The sequence below is a fragment of the Hyperolius riggenbachi genome, chromosome 2 (genome assembly GCF_040937935.1).
Source record: "Hyperolius riggenbachi isolate aHypRig1 chromosome 2, aHypRig1.pri, whole genome shotgun sequence".
NCBI classification, from domain to species: domain Eukaryota; kingdom Metazoa; phylum Chordata; class Amphibia; order Anura; family Hyperoliidae; genus Hyperolius; species Hyperolius riggenbachi.
The window spans coordinates 209,127,357-209,144,006 of record NC_090647.1 but is presented as its reverse complement, the minus strand read 5'-3'; the positions used below and the strand labels follow the sequence as shown (position 1 = coordinate 209,144,006).

General features: G+C 46.3%; 1 protein-coding gene across 4 annotated transcripts in view; it reads right to left on the bottom strand.

Annotated features, from left to right (window-relative positions):
• Nucleotides 1–16,650, bottom strand: part of COL4A2 (collagen type IV alpha 2 chain) — a 284,103-nt gene that overhangs the window by 88,904 nt on the left and 178,549 nt on the right. For all 4 annotated transcript variants that reach the window (XM_068268036.1, XM_068268037.1, XM_068268038.1 and 1 more), the window contains 4 exons: nt 16,349–16,418; nt 11,093–11,203; nt 10,860–11,006; nt 10,213–10,305 (listed from right to left, as the gene is read on the bottom strand). In XM_068268036.1, coding sequence (XP_068124137.1) covers nt 10,213–10,305; nt 10,860–11,006; nt 11,093–11,203; nt 16,349–16,418 — 421 coding nt within the window. The remainder of the gene's footprint in view (nt 1–10,212; nt 10,306–10,859; nt 11,007–11,092; nt 11,204–16,348; nt 16,419–16,650) is intronic.

Genomic DNA, 16,650 nt, shown 5'->3' with positions numbered 1-16,650 from the left:
CCACCAGCTATTACGTCAAACAATAGCTATATATCTGTGTAATTTGTTTTACAAACAAAACCAAAAAACCATTAAAAAAAAAAAAAAAGGTTTAATTTTTCTGAGGTGCCCGGGTTGAAAACTGTGTTGTCCCAGTTGTGTATTGGACACGATGTGGGCTGCACGACCGCTGTCTGGGACCTCCTGTTGTGTTCATTTACGGCCTGGTATCACCGCTAGGTACCAGGGCTATTATGTCACGCTGCCTGCCTGCTGCCACACTCACACTACTCCTCCATTCCTCCTGCTGTCTGTCTGTGTTTCCCACTGCCAGGGTACACAGAATTAGCTTCTGCTGCCAGTCTGCCACCAGCTATTACGTCAAACAATAGCTGCACACATAATTACTCCTCCATTCCTCCTGCTGCTGCTGCTGTCTGTCTGTCTGTGTTTCCCAACGCCAGGGTACACAGATTTACCTTCTGCTGCCACTCTGCCACCAGCTTTTACGTCAAAAAATAGCTATATCTGTGTAATTGGTTGTAAAACCAAAACTACAAAACCAAAAAAAAAAAAAAAGGTTTAATTTTTCTGAGGTGCCCGGGTTGAAAACTGTGTTGTCCCAGTTGTGTATTGGACACGATGTGGGCGCTGTCTGGGACCTCCTGTTGTGTTCATTTACGGCCTGGTATCACCGCTAGGTACCAGGGCTATTATGTCACGCTGCCTACCTGCTGCCACACTCACACTACTCCTCCATTCCTCCTGCTGATGCTGCTGTCTGTCTGTGTTTCCCACTGCCAGGGTACACAGAATTAGCTTCTGCTGCCAGTCTGCCACCAGCTATTACGTCAAACAATAGCTGCACACATAATTACTCCTCCATTCCTCCTGCTGCTGCTGCTGTCTGTCTGTCTGTGTTTCCCAACGCCAGGTGTGACAAGGTGTCACAGTGCTTTACAGAAAGGGTCTGGGAGGGGGTTTATATTTCACCCAGACTCCAGCGCTGTATTTTCTAAAAAAAACTCCAGGAAAGTGTAGATTTTCTTTTATCTGCAAGTTATGTGGAAAAAGGAAATCCAGTTAGGGTCCTGGAGTTGGCCAGGGAAGAGCAGGGTGGGTTCCCTGGCCATCCGGTCCATTCCGGGATGTTTTCAGCCTGTGTTGTTACACAGGTGAGTTATTTAGTTTAGCAGGTCTGAGATTGGGTGGGGCTCTGGATTCAGTCTGACACTGAAGACTGAGAGGAAAGGAGCCCTTGGCCTGCTGTGTGCTGATGAGAAATTACAGCTAATGTAAGTTGCTCTGCATTTGTTTCCTGTTGCTAAAAAAGAGACTGTTTTTGTTTAGACTAGTTAGCATTACCTAGTGAGGTGTTTAGGAGCCAGACGGCTAGGATTTATTTTGGGTTTGTTTATTTTCTTTGCTGAGCAACTAGCTAATAAAGCACAGGCATTGGCCTGCTTGCACTTGAACCTGCTGGAAGTATTCCTATTTCTGCACTCAAGACCCCCTGAGTGTGGGTAGCACCCCACAATTGGTGGAGGATGCGGGCACTAGGATCCGCTACAGTGTGCAACAAATATCACTGCAGAAGCGTGGTGTAAAGACAGTAAAAAAAAAAAAAAAAAAAGCATGCAAATTATATGCACCTGAAATGGAGGATCTTGTGTTGCGTTTAGCACAACTGAGTGCAGCACAGCAGGAAGCCAACAATGTGCAGCGAGAGACAAATTCTCGGCTTCAAGAAGCCAGTGACAGACAGCAGCAGGCACTCCAAGATGCGAATGTCAGGCACCAGGAAGCTCATCTGGAGACAGTCCGCCTTCTCAGTGCACAGATTTCAGCTCTGTCGGATGCAGCCGAGAGGGACAGGCTAGCCCAGTCACAAGCGGCTGAAAGGGACAGACAAGTATATGCTGAAGCAACAGCCGCACTAGCTGAGGCAGCGGAGCAGGACCGAAAAACTTTGAAAGAAGTTCTGCAGCAGTTGTCTCAAAGAAGTCAGGAAAATCTATCCGGAGGTGTTACCCCAGGGATTGTACGAGCAAGCCATTTCCTGCAGAAAATGACCCCTCATGACGATGTAGAGGCCTTTCTCCATACGTTTGAACGCACAGCTCTGCGGGAGGATTGGCCCAAAACTCAGTGGGCAGGCCTGGTTGCTCCATTTCTAACTGGAGAGTCACAGAAGGCGTATTTTGACTTGACTCCTGAAAGTGCACATGATTACGATAAATTAAAGAAGGAGATTCTTTGCTGACTGGGCGTTACTGTAGCAGTAAGGGCTCAGCGAGTTCATCGGTGGTCGTATCAAACTGACACGTCTCCCAGGTCTCAAATGCATGACCTCTGCCACCTGGTACGAAAATGGCTACAACCAGAAACCCTGACAGCACCACAGATTGTCGAGCGTGTGACCATGGATCGTTTTCTCACAGCACTACCACACACCTTGAGAAAATGGGTCAGCCACGCAGATCCACAGACTGCAGATCAAATGGTTGAGATGATCGAACGATATCTAGCTGCAGAAGGGTATCTTGCAGGAGACAGACAGTCAGAAAGTCAAGGGCCAAAGAAGAGGCTGCCCGGGGCAACAGACAGGTATGCTGGAGCTCGGGGGTTCCGGAGTGGTCGACTGCAGCCTGAAAGAGGGGGTTCCGCAGCTGCTACAGCCCCAAGCTCGTCCGGACTACCTACCTGCTGGCGCTGCCGACAGCCTGGGCATATAGCCGCCAACTGCCCTTCCACTGCTGAGCCCATGGAATGTGACACAGCTCGGCGAGTGTCATTCTTTGCTCGCCCAGCATTTCTCTCTACCACAGGCACACATATGGCTGCTGTTAAAGTTGGAGGCAAGGCAGTACAGGCGCTGCTGGATTCTGGGAGTCTGGTCACGCTGATAGATGCCAAATTGATGGACACAAACCAGATCCTGGGACAGCAGGTTACAGTTCAATGCATCCATGGGGATGTGAAGACCTACCCAACAGCCATAGTGGAGTTTGAGACCCATGTCGGGTCTGCCTTTCATATTGTGGCTGTATCTGAGGCTCTAGCTTACAGTGTTATCCTGGGACGTGATTTCCCACTGTTCTGGAAGTTGTGGGAAGCTAAGTCTCTGGACTCTGCCAGCACAGGTGTTTTCCTAGAAGGAGACTCAAAAGCAGAGTTTGACTATGTGAGGGATGAAGTCCCAACTCCAAAAGTAGCTCCCCCGGAGCCTGATGATTTCCCTTTAGAGGTGTTTGCAGAAACATCAGGGGAGACTCTGGTGACACAGGAAGACGTTAACCTGCCAGATTTGGAATGCTCCCGAGACCAGTTTGGCACTGCCCAGTTACAGGACCCTACCTTAGCTAGAGCCTGGGAGAATGTGACTGTGATTGATGAGAAAACACAGTCTGGGCATCTTGAGAGAGTTTTTCCCCACTTTGCAGTTAACCATGACCTTCTGTACCGGGTAGATAATTTAAATGGGGAGGTTGTTGAGCAACTGGTCGTACCTCAGTCACACCGCAGAGTGGTACTGGATCTGGCCCATAAGAATCCACTAGGGGGTCACCTTGCTACAGAAAAAACTCAACAAAGAATTCTGAGGAGGTTTTTTTGGCCTGGGGTGTTTGCAGAGGTTAGGCGCTATTGTGAGTCTTGCCCAGAATGTCAATTGACGTCCCCTGCCCCTCATTACCGGGGTCCTTTGGTGCCTCTGCCCATTATAGAGGTACCCTTTGAAAGAATTGCCATGGATTTGGTAGGACCCCTGGTAAGATCGGCACGGGGACATCAATACATCCTAGTGGTTTTAGACTATGCCACCAGATATCCTGAAGCTGTACCTCTGCGAAACACCTCAGCGAAGCTAATTGCTAGGGAACTAGTTCATATGTTCGCCAGAACTGGTATCCCCAAGGAGATCTTAACAGATCAGGGGACACCTTTCATGTCGAAAGTAATGAGAGATTTGTGCAAGCTACTTGGGATAAAGCAACTAAGGACATCAGTCTACCACCCTCAGACTGATGGTTTGGTTGAACGCTTTAACAAAACTCTCAAAGGGATGCTGAAAAGGGTGGTCGAAGCAGATGGGAAGGATTGGGACTGTCTGTTACCTTACTTGTTGTTTGCTGTGCGCGAGGTACCCCAGTCTTCCACTGGTTTTTCCCCATTCGAGCTCTTGTATGGGCGACATCCTCGGGGACTCTTGGATATAGCTAAAGAGTCCTGGGAGGAAGAGCCCTCTCCCCATCGGTCTGTGGTGGAGCATGTCCTACAGATGCAGGATCGCATTTCAGCAGTGATGCCAATCGTGAGAGAACATATGAGACAGGCTCAGGAGGCTCAAAGCCGCGTTTATAATCAGGATGCCCGACTTCGGGTTTTTCACCCAGGGGATCGGGTATTGGTTCTTGTGCCCACTGCAGAAAGTAAGTTTCTAGCAAAATGGCAGGGGCCCTATGAAATTGTAGAAAGAGTTAATGATGTAAATTACAAGGTCTACCAGCCCAATAAGCGAAAAAAGGAACAGATTTATCATGTAAATCTGTTAAAAGCTTGGAAGGAGCCACCAGTTGCTATGGCGGCTGAGTTGCTCAGCATCCCACAGCAGGGAGGAATCCCTGATGTAAAAGTATCTGAAGCTTTGACGGGTCCCCAAGCTCAGGAAGTAAGGGAGTTCCTCCTTAGGAATTCTGATGTGTTCTCGGATAAACCTGGTTGTACCCATGTCATTGAACATGACATTGTCACGGACCCTCAAAAGTGCATCCGGTTGAAACCATATAGGATACCGGAGGCCCGCAGACAGGCAGTGGCTGAGGAGGTGCAACGAATGTTGGACTTAGGTGTCGTTGAAAGGTCCCATAGTGAGTGGAGCAGCCCCATCGTGTTAGTGCCGAAACCTGATGGATCGTTACGGTTTTGCAACGATTTTCGGAAACTAAATGACGTCTCGAAGTTCGATGCGTACCCCATGCCACGGGTGGATGAACTCATTGAGAGGTTGGGCCCGGCAAGATACATTACTACTCTAGATTTAACCAGGGGTTACTGGCAGATTCCGCTTACACCAGCAGCTAGAGAAAAGACGGCATTTGTCACCCCACAGGGCCTGTTTCAATATGTTAGAATGCCGTTTGGGTTGCATGGGGCCCCAGCCACATTCCAAAGGTTAATGGATGAAGTCCTCAGACCACACCAACAATTTGCATCAGCTTACTTAGATGATGTGGTTATATTTAGCCAGGACTGGGAGAGTCACTTACCCAAGGTTCAAGCAGTGGTAAATTCAATCCGACAAGCTGGGTTAACAGCTAACCCAAAGAAATGTGCCATAGGCCTTGAGGAAGCCCGGTATTTGGGCTACATTATTGGGAAAGGTCTCATTAAACCACAAGCCCAGAAGGTGCAAGCGATTAAAGAATGGCCCCAACCTCACACCAAGAAACAGGTCAGAACGTTCTTGGGTATGGTTGGGTACTACCAAAGGTTTATCCCAGATTTTGCCACTGTGGCTGCTCCACTTACAGATCTAACCAAGGGGAAAAGCTCAGGGGGAATCGCCTGGAATAAGGGTGCAGACCTCGCGTTCAGCAAACTTAAGTTGATCCTATGCAGTGAGCCAGTTTTGATTGCACCCGACTTTAAAAAAGAATTTGTGGTTCAGACGGATGCCTCTGATGTGGGTTTAGGGGCTGTTCTGTCACAAGCAGTGCATGGGGAAGAGCACCCCGTTATATATCTGAGTAGGAAACTGTCCCCAGCTGAGCGTAACTATAGTATCGTGGAACGAGAGTGCCTTGCCATTAAGTGGGCACTGGAGGCTTTGCGGTATTATTTGCTTGGCCGACAGTTTCGGTTGGTGACAGATCATTCCCCCCTAACTTGGATGTCTCAAGCCAAGAACAATAATGCACGGGTAACTCGCTGGTTTTTGTCCCTACAAGACTTTAGTTTTTCAGTTGAACACAGAGCAGGAAAACTACAAGCCAATGCTGACGCTCTGTCTCGAACATATTGTATGGTTGGGAACAGTGTCCGACCCCACAGGCTCGAACAGAGGGGGGGGGATATGTGACAAGGTGTCACAGTGCTTTACAGAAAGGGTCTGGGAGGGGGTTTATATTTCACCCAGACTCCAGCGCTGTATTTTCTAAAAAAACTCCAGGAAAGTGTAGATTTTCTTTTATCTGCAAGTTATGTGGAAAAAGGAAATCCAGTTAGGGTCCTGGAGTTGGCCAGGGAAGAGCAGGGTGGGTTCCCTGGCCATCCGGTCCATTCCGGGATGTTTTCAGCCTGTGTTGTTACACAGGTGAGTTATTTAGTTTAGCAGGTCTGAGATTGGGTGGGGCTCTGGATTCAGTCTGACACTGAAGACTGAGAGGAAAGGAGCCCTTGGCCTGCTGTGTGCTGATGAGAAATTACAGCTAATGTAAGTTGCTCTGCATTTGTTTCCTGTTGCTAAAAAAGAGACTGTTTTTGTTTAGACTAGTTAGCATTACCTAGTGAGGTGTTTAGGAGCCAGACGGCTAGGATTTATTTTGGGTTTGTTTATTTTCTTTGCTGAGCAACTAGCTAATAAAGCACAGGCATTGGCCTGCTTGCACGTGAACCTGCTGGAAGTATTCCTATTTCTGCACTCAAGACCCCCTGAGTGTGGGTAGCACCCCACACAGGGTACACAGATTTACCTTCTGCTGCCACTCTGCCACCAGCTATTACGTCAAAAAATAGCTATATCTGTGTAATTGGTTGTAAAACCAAAACTACAAAACCAAAAAAAAAAAAGGTTTAATTTTTCTGAGGTGCCCGGGTTGAAAACTGTGTTGTCCCAGTTGTGTATTGGACACGATGTGGGCTGCACGACCGCTGTCTGGGACCTCCTGTTGTGTTCATTTACGGCCTGGTATCACCGCTAGGTACCAGGGCTATTATGTCACGCTGCCTGCCTGCTGCCACACTCACACTACTCCTCCATTCCTCCTGCTGCTGCTGTCTGTCTGTGTTTCCCACTGCCAGGGTACACAGAATTACCTTCTGCTGCCAGTCTGCCACCAGCTATTACGTCAAACAATAGCTGCACACATAATTACTCCTCCATTCCTCCTGCTGCTGCTGCTGTCTGTCTGTGTTTCCCACTGCCAGGGTACACAGATTTACCTTCTGCTGCCACTCTGCCACCAGCTATTACGTCAAAAAATAGCTATATCTGTGTAATTTGTTGTAAAAACAAAACAAAAAAAACCAAAAAAAAAAAAAAAGGTTTAATTTTTCTGAGGTGCCCGGGTTGAAAACTGTGTTGTCCCAGTTGTGTATTGGACACAATGTGGGCTGTACGACCGCTGTCTGGGACCTCCTTCCTGCTGTGTTTATTTACAGCCCTGGTATCACCGCTAGGTACCAGGGCTATTATGTCACGCTGCCTGCCTCATTGACTGCCTGCTGCCACACACTCATCCTCCTCCTCCTGCTGCTGAATTTACCTCCTGCTGTCTGTGTGTTTCCACTGCCAGGGAGCACATACAATGGCGCTTCCAACATGCGTGCGCCACCAGCTATTTGTTACGCTCAAAAATAGCTGCATTTCTTTAAAAAAAAAATTTGAAAAGAGAAATAAGTGAAGAAGAAGACGATATAGAAGAAGATGAAGAAGATGAAGAAGAAGAAGATGAAGAAGAAGAAGAAGAAGAAGAAGAAGAAGAAGAACAAGGAGAAGAAGATGAAGATGAAGAAGATGAAGAAGATGAAGATGAAGAAGATGAAGAAGATGAAGAAGAAGAAGATGAAGAAGAAGAAGATGAAGAAGAAGAAGAAGATGAAGATGATGAAGAAGAAGAAGATGAAGAAGATGAAGATGAAGAAGATGATAAAGAAGAAGATGATGAAGAAGAAGAAGAAGATGAAGAAGAAGAAGATGAAGATGAAGAAGATGAAGAAGATGAAGAAGAAGATGAAGAAGATGAAGAAGAAGATGAAGAAGATGAAGAAGAAGAAGACGAAGAAGAAGAAGAAGATGAAGAAGATGAAGAAGATGAAGAAGATGAAGAAGAAGAAGATGAAGAAGATGAAGAAGAAGATGAAGAAGATGAAGAAGAAGATGAAGAAGATGAAGAAGAAGATGAAGAAGATGAAGAAAAAGAAGATGAAGAAGATGATGATGAAGAAGACAATATAAAAGAAGAAGAAGATATAGAAGAAGATATAGAAGAAGAAGATATAGAAGAAGAAGATATAGAAGAAGAAGAAGAAGAAGATATAGAAGATAAAGAAGAAGAAGAAGAAGAAGTATATACAGTACTGAACAAATTTCTGGACACAACTTCTCTTTTCAACTTTTTTTTTTTTAAAGGAACATCCCCACATAATCACTTGCTGTTGTTACTTGGAAAAAAGAGGTTTCTTGCATCATTCACCCTCAAAACAAGTGTTGGAAGCTATTTAAGGCCATTTCGAATAGTCAGCTCGAATAATGAGCTCGAATACCGACTCGAATAGTGAGCTCGAAATCCGAGGTCGAATCGAATAGTAAAAATTATTCGACTCGAATATTCGACTGACCTCGAATAATTTACTATTCGAATTCGACCTAACTCGAATTTTGAAAAGGGGTATTTGAGCATCACTGCTGCACACAGCTGTTTGTGTAGTGACGGCCGTGCTGGACTGGTGTGCACCATGGCGAGAGTGCAGGCCATGGCGGTTTTCAAGCCCATATGGTCGCCGGGCTGAGGTAGCTCAATGACAGAACAACAGTGACTGTCCAGCTGATCGAATTAAATTATGCAATGACTGGTATTACAAATTTGGAGCTGTCACACACACAGGTACTGTGAACAGGTGCAGTGACACTGTGTGCAGCCACATAGGTAGGTAGGTGCACTGAACAACAGGTGGGTATGCAGTGATTGGTATTACAAATGTGCACCTGACACACACACACACACACACACACACACACACACACACACACACACAGGTACCGTGAACAGGTGCAGTGACACTGCGTGCGGTCATGTAGGTAGGTAGGTGCACTGAACAAGAACAGGTGGGTATGCAGTGATTGGTATTACAAATGTGCAGCTGCCTGCCACACACACAAGTAGTCACTGAATGTGCTGGGCCTGGCAGTGGCACAGTAGGAATTACCAAGGCTGTATATGCAACACAAGTGTCTGTGGGACACACACACAAGAAAAAAAAATTAGATCACAAGAACAACATTAGCTCTCAAAGCTAGAGCTGTGAGATGAGGAGTGCTTTTTAACAATAAGATCAGCAAGAAGGAGTAAGCTAACAAGCCTAACACAAGAGCCTAACTAAGCTTTCCCTATGTCAGCAGCAGCAAGGTTCTCTCCCTTCTCTAATTACTGCAGCCACACAAGTGAGTGAAATGGCTGATGCTGCCTGTGTTTTATAAGTAGGGGGGGAGCTCCAGGAGGGAATGTAGCCTGATTGGCTACCCTGTGCCTGCTGACTGTGGCTACCCTGTGCCTGCTGACTGTGATGTAAAGGGTCAAAGTTGACCCTAATGATGTAGTATAGGGGGTGGGTTGGACCGCCATAACCACCGAAGTTCGCGCAAATAAGTTTGCATGCGAACCGTTTGGGCCAAATCTATTCACCAGAAATGAATTGTAAAGTGGTCAGCATTTCACCAGAAAATAATCGTAAAGTGGGCAGCATTTCACCCAAAAATAATCCACAAGCAAAAAAAAAAATAATTCACTCACCTGGCAGAAGTCTCCTCTTCCGGCCGGCCTTTGGCGTGCAGCTCCCCGATGATCCTCCTGCAGCAAATCTCCCACACTGACAGGCAGAGAGCAGGGCTACGGGAAGATGGCGCCCAAAGCCCTGTACTGGAGGCAAAAATAGTCTCCAGTGCAGGGCTTCGGATGCCAACTTCCCGCAGCCCTGCTCTGCCTCCCGGAAGACTCCCGCAGGCTAAGGTGCGCTGCGGGTTGCGGGGAATGAACGGGCGAGGCACCTGGGGGGTCCAACAATCGGGCTGACGGCAGCGCTCCCCCCACACATGGCGCTTCTGCCCCCCAACGGCCCTAGGCGGGCCCCAGAGGGGCCCCAGGCCCCCCTGCGGCTGAAGGGGTTGCATCCCCTATAGTTACATACCTGAAACCAGACTATAAAATAAATATACTCTCAGAGTGACTGTACTATCATTTCATAAGATAAATGCATTTATCATGAAACGATAATAGAATGAGAAAACAAAATCACCTTTTATTCCTTTTGATCCAGCAAAACCAGGATATCCATTGGATCCATTTTGTCCAGGAGATCCTTTGGTGCCTTTTCTTCCAATTCGTCCACCTTGAAATATAATAAGACACACAGAGCTGCTGTAAGTTAAACACAAAACTAACTAGTGTAGAACTTAGCTTCACTGTCATAGTCTTTTTTTGTCTTCTGTGATAAAGTATTATCTATTCTAAAATAAGATGGCTTGTACAGATTTAAGGGAGCACAAAGAGGAAAACAGAAAAAGAAAGAACTTCTTGAGACTAATGCCTGTACAAACACTCATAACTGCTGCCTGGCTGGAATGGTCATTAGTGATTGTGCTGAAGGTCAGGTTTCTAAGCAATCATTGTACAGACAAGCTGCTTGGGAGCTGCCAGACAGCCTGTCCATTTCTATGGAAAGAGGAAGGGGACAGTTAGGGGCAGACAATAATGTTTGTTTGTGACATAGAGATCTGTCACGACATGGGACAGCTGCATTAATGCTAGATTTTTGCCCAAGGCAAGGATTAAGGAAAACTATCAACTGTACAGGGATTTAACTGCAGCCCACAACTAAACTCATAACCCATTATATGTTTTAAATGAGACTCATGGTGCTGTATTGTAATGATTACACATTACCTGGATAGCCCGGTAAACCAGCAGGTCCTGGTGGTCCACGCTCTCCTGGCTCTCCATCAATTCCTGGCCGAAAGGCAGGAAATCCAGTATCCCCTTGATACCCCTTATGACCTCTTTCACCTTTAAAACCAGTTAGTCCTGGAAATCCTAAACAAATGCAAAAATAATGTTATTTAGCCAACAGATCAACAATAAATTGTCTAACCAAATATCATAATGTAAGTGAGAAGTACCTGGAAATGGGCTGGGTGACCCTTTCAAACCTGGGAGACCAGGGCTTCCCTTATCTCCAGTTTCTCCAATGAGACCAACATTTCCGGGGAATCCAGTGTTTCCTTTCATCCCTATAAGCAGGCAACATATCAAGAGCAGCTCAATTTGTAATAGAAAGTTGTCAGTAGGAGACTGGTCCTTCATCAGTGACAGTTTGCCTTTCCTTAGAAAGCTAAACTCTATCAAGTTACTAAATTCACAAGTAAAATCTGTACTATTCTCCTGAGCAACACCTACAGTCTGTCGACTTAGTATGGCTGCTGTGCCTACGATCACAAGGGAGGATGCCATTTCCGCAATGCGGACTCCCACATTGCTCATCAAAACCATGATTGTCTCCAATGAAATAAAGAAGGAATCATGTACATTCATGCATGTTGTCCTATTTCTTGTCAGACATCATAATACCTCGCCGACCACACGCCTTGTTTATGGAATTATATGATGGTGATTTTGAAGGTGTGGGATGGTGTCAAATTTGACTCCTCAATGTGTAAATATTTGTTTAAGTGACAACACACAACTCTAGATCTTCTCTGGTCTACAAGAATGGACTGATCCCCAGATTTGCTGCAAAGGCAAAGTAACTGGATACACAGGTTAAATACACTTGCAATGAGTGGTTTAATTGAGGACATTATTTTAAGATACTTTTAGTAACTATACTTTTCCTTTTTATGTACGGCTAGCACTGCTTCTTTAAAAATGTGCTCACCCCTAATTGGTGGTGGTATGATTTTTTCGCATATAAAGATATACCGGTAGTGGTTACTAGAAGTCATCTGACCAAAACATTGTGTATTGTGTAGACTTTGATAAGTCATAATAAAAGCAATCTCTTGGTTGCAATAATAGTAATGGGGCTATTAAGTGGTATATGGCGACCTATTAGTCATGCCAACCTAAGTAAATAGGTCAAAAGGACTATTTCTAACCCCTTACCTATTTATTAAAAAGAGTTAAAAGTAGATTGAAGTAAACTAAAAGTGGGTGGCATTCTGCAATTAAGCAAGGTGACATACAGACGAAGAACAGAAAAACAAAGAAGAAAATATGAAATTGAAAAAGATTATAAAACTGAATGTTATTTTTTAAAAAGAGAAATTTTTATTTAAAATAGCTGTTTTGGTAAGAGGGCTGTCTGGTGTCTATAAGCCCGTTATATTTTCCAAGCGATTCTGGGTCACCATGAGCAATCTGAGTATTCCATAATGCTGAATTTGATAAAATACTTTTTCCCTCTAATGTGGATTTTTTTTCTTTTTTTTTTTTTTAAGGCGTGTGTTTTTTTTTTTTTTTACTTTCAACCCTTTATCGATAATGGAGTGGGGTCATAAATTACCATTTTACTGGCTCTACTTTCCTGACAACCCAACCTGCATGACCATATTAAAGGAGTTAATAAAGCTGGTGGTGAAGCTAGTCTGTTTTTTTTTTTTATTCTAGTATTGCAATTAAAAATAAACATTTGAGATTTTAAATAGTAAATACATTGTCTTGATTTTGTATCGATTGCTGGCTAATGCAGCAGCCATAATCATATCAGTGGCAGTTATCCAAGTAGGTGAAGAAACTGATTAATCTGGGATAACAAACAGCATGCGTTAAAATGATGGATTTCAATAAACTGCTTTAAAAACCAGGCATGTATGTCTTACTTCATTCAACTTTTTCCAGTGTTTTTGTGTAAGCTATTGCGTGAATAGGTACGGGCCCACCTAGGTTGTGTGGCTGTTTGGTTGGCTGGAGTTGAGTTGCTTCCTTTACTAGGTACCAACCTAATGCTGAAAATGGTGTGGGTAAGTACTCCCTTCTCTGTGGCATACCCTTCTTGCCACCCAATGTCCATGGTTGATTAAAAAGTTACTAATGGTTGGTAAAGTGTTTATTTGTAGGTGGAGCCATGTACTAAGGCTGAAAGATCACAATTTTCAATCCTTCAGCATCGTAAATCAGCCTCAGTTTGAGCATTGCTGACACCAGGGCTGGATTTAGGCCAAGGCCTCCTAGGTCATGGCCTAGGGCACCACAGGAGCAAGGGCACCAAAACAGCAGTCTAAACTGCTAGCCACCTGTGCAGCAGCCACCTTGCTCTCTGTGCACGTTTGGATTGTGGCCAGCAGCTATGAACTTGGGCACGGCCGGCCTTTGACCTGTGCGACCGGAGCGGTCGCACAGGGCGCCGGCCTCCAAGGGGCGCATGTGCAGGGGTTTCTATTCCCCTCACTCGCGGCTCCCTCCGATCTCCGGCACTCACTGTCAGCCCTGTTCAGCTGTGGGTGAATCGGCAGCTGTGATGACAGAGGGAGCCCAGTGGTGGCGCTGTGTATCTCAAATACAGGAAGTGCTTTCCTGAATGAGCACTTCCTGTATTTGAAGTATACAGCGGCTTCCCTCGCTCTGCCATCAATGCTGCTGGACCACCCACCACTGAACTACATGGCTGGCAGTCTGAGTGCTGGGGATGGAGGGAGCCACCACAGAGGGGAACTTGTTGCAGCCCACAGGTCTGTGTGACAGGAGCACATCGCCCAGCTCCCACAGAGTGCCAGCAAACTGCAAGCAAGGGGGACAGCAGAGAGGCAGGTCAGTCACTCAGGGGGCTCTACATAGATCAAGATGCAGCCTTAATGGACCGGACTTTGTGCAGCACACACACACACACTCACTCACTCACTCTCTCTCTCTATCTCTCTCTCTCTCTGTCTCTCTTCTCCCTCTCTCTACTCCTACCATCCATCCATCCATCCCTATATCTGTCTGTCTCTCTATCTCCCCATGCATCCATCCATCCCTATATATCTGTCTCTCTCTCTACTCCTCCCATCCATCCATCCATCCATCTTTATCTGTCTGTCTCTCTCCCCAAACATACATCCATCCCTATAGCTCTGTCTCTCTCTCTCATATATGTCCCTAGATTATCTATTCCTATATCCTGTCTATCTATCTATCTATCTATCTATCTATCTATCTATCCATCCATCCCTCTCTCTCACCCCCCCCCCCCCCCCCCCATGTTTTTCTCTCTCTCTCTTTCTCCCTCCTATCCCTCCTTCCCTATATCTGTCTGTCTCTCTCATCCTCTCTCTTTCCTCCTCTCTGTCTCTCCCTCCTCTCTCTGTCTCTCCCTCCTCTCTCTGTCTCTCCCTCCTCTCTCTGTCTCTTCCTCCTCTCTGTCTCCCTCCTCTCTCTGTCTCTCCCTCCTCTCTCTGTCTCTCCCTCCTCTCTCTGTCTCTCTCTCCTCTCTCTCTCTCCTCTCTCTGTCTCTCTCTCCTCTCTCTGTCTCTCTCTCTCCTCTGTCTCTCCCTCCTCTCTCTCTGTCTCTCTCTTTCCTCCCCTCTGTCTCTCTTTTCTCCCCTCTGTCTCTCTTTCCTCCCCTCTGTCTCTCTTTCCTCCCCTCTGTCTCTCCTCCCCTCTGTCTCTCTCTCCTCCCCTCTGTCTCTATCTCTCGTCTCTCTTTCCTCGTCTCTGTCTCTCTTTCCTCCCCTCTGTCTCTCTTTCCTCCCCTCTGTCTCTCTTTCCTCCCCTCTGTCTCTCTTTCCTCCCCTCTGTCTCTTTCCTCCCCTCTGTCTCTTTCCTCCCCTCTGTCTCTTTCCTCCCCTCTGTCTCTTTCCTCCCCTCTGTGTCTCTTTCCTCCCCTCTGTGTCTCTTTCCTCCCCTCTGTCTCTCTTTCCTCCCCTCTGTCTCTCTTTCCTCCCCTCTGTCTCTCTTTCCTCCCCTCTGTCTCTATCTCTCCTCTCTCTTTCCTCCCCTCTGTCTCTCTTTCCTCCCCTCTGTCTCTCTTTCCTCCCCTCTGTCTCTCTTTCCTCCCCTCTGTCTCTCTTTCCTCCCCTCTGTCTCTCTTTCCTCCTCTCTCTGTCTCTGTCTCTCTCCTCTCTCTGTCTCTCTCCTCTCTCTGTCTCTGTCTCTCTCCTCTCTCTGTCTCTGTCTCTCTCCTCTCTCTGTCTCTGTCTCTCTCCTCTCTCTGTCTCTGTCTCTCTCCTCTCTCTGTCTCTGTCTCCTTCCTCTCTCTGTCTCTGTCTCTCTCCTCTCTCTGTCTCTGTCTCCTTCCTCTCTCTGTCTCTCTCTCTCTCCTCTCTCTGTCTCTCTCTCTTTCCTCCTCCTCTCTCTGTGTCTCTCTCTCTTTCCTCCTCCTCCTCTCTCTCTCTCTCTCTCTTTCCTCCTCCTCCTCTCTCTCTCTCTCTCCTCCTCCTCTCTCACTCTCTTTCCTCATGCTCTCTCTCTCTCTCTCTCTCTCTCTCTCTCTCTCTCTCTGTATGTCTCTCTCTCTCTCTCTGTATGTCTGTCTCTCTCTCTGTATGTCTGTCTCTCTCTCTCTGTATGTCTCTCTCTCTCTCTCTCTGTATGTCTCTCTCTCTCCCCCCCTCCCTCCCTCCATCCATCCCTATATCTGTGTGTCTCTCTCTCTCTCTCAATGTATATATATTTGTCTGTCTGTCCATCCCAATATTACCTATTCCGTGTGTGTGTGTGTGTGTGTGTGTGTGTGTGTGTGTGTGTGTGTAGGATGAGGGGGGGGCACCATAATCTGGCTTCGCTCAGGGCGCTGTAAAACCTAAGGCCGGCCCTGAACTTGGGCAGCACTGGAGATGGAAAGGAAGAGGAAGCTTCTGCACTGGAGATAAGCAGAGAAATGAGTGACACTGATGGCTGCTGCGGTGTGAAGGCGAGCTAACTACATATACTGAAGGGGGGGGAGGTGGGATTGAGGGATTCATCTGGCTATACTGGAGGTAAAGGGGGAGGGGTTATCTGGCTGCCTATACTGGGGGGAGGGGGTCATCAGGCTACCTATACTGGAGGGAAGGAGGAGGGGTCATCTCGCTACTTATACTGAAGGGGGGGGGGGGAGGCTGGTGACAGTGGCCTTGGGTGGTAAAGAGTACAACTCCGGCCCTGGCTGACACGCTTATTGCATTCCAATGTGTGTTGTTCAGTTCACCTTATCCCTATGCAAGCAGATCATGTCATAGCTCCCCTAAGTTTACGCAACTATCTCTCCAACTGCATTAACAACTACACTCATCACAAACAGCTTTAAACATCCCCCTTTCCTAAATAAAATAAAAACCAATTGTAAGCAGAACATGAAGGTGTTAGATAGAAATAACCTCAGTTGGTGCAGAAATCATTTCAAAATAAAAAATATAAAATCAATAATCAGTCAAACAATAATATCTCATTCTTTATAAACAAATCCCATAGACATTTACCTTTCTGGGATGCAGGTGTTGTTGTTACATACGTTATTGGCCCAGGAGGTCCCCTTTCACCTGCTTCTCCCTAATTACATATGTTGCAAAAATTAAAAGAAAAATAACTTACATCGCTTCTTGCAGAAATTACAGTAACATGGTTCTGACATGTAATGAAGTAAATTTAGTCTGTGTCACTACACATAAAGCAGTGGCGTAGCAAAGGCGCAAAGGGCCCCGATGCAATTTTTCGATGGTGCCCCCAAGCACTTTATTAGTATGAAGCCTTAAAATTCTCCAAGGTCGAGCCCACTCCTCTT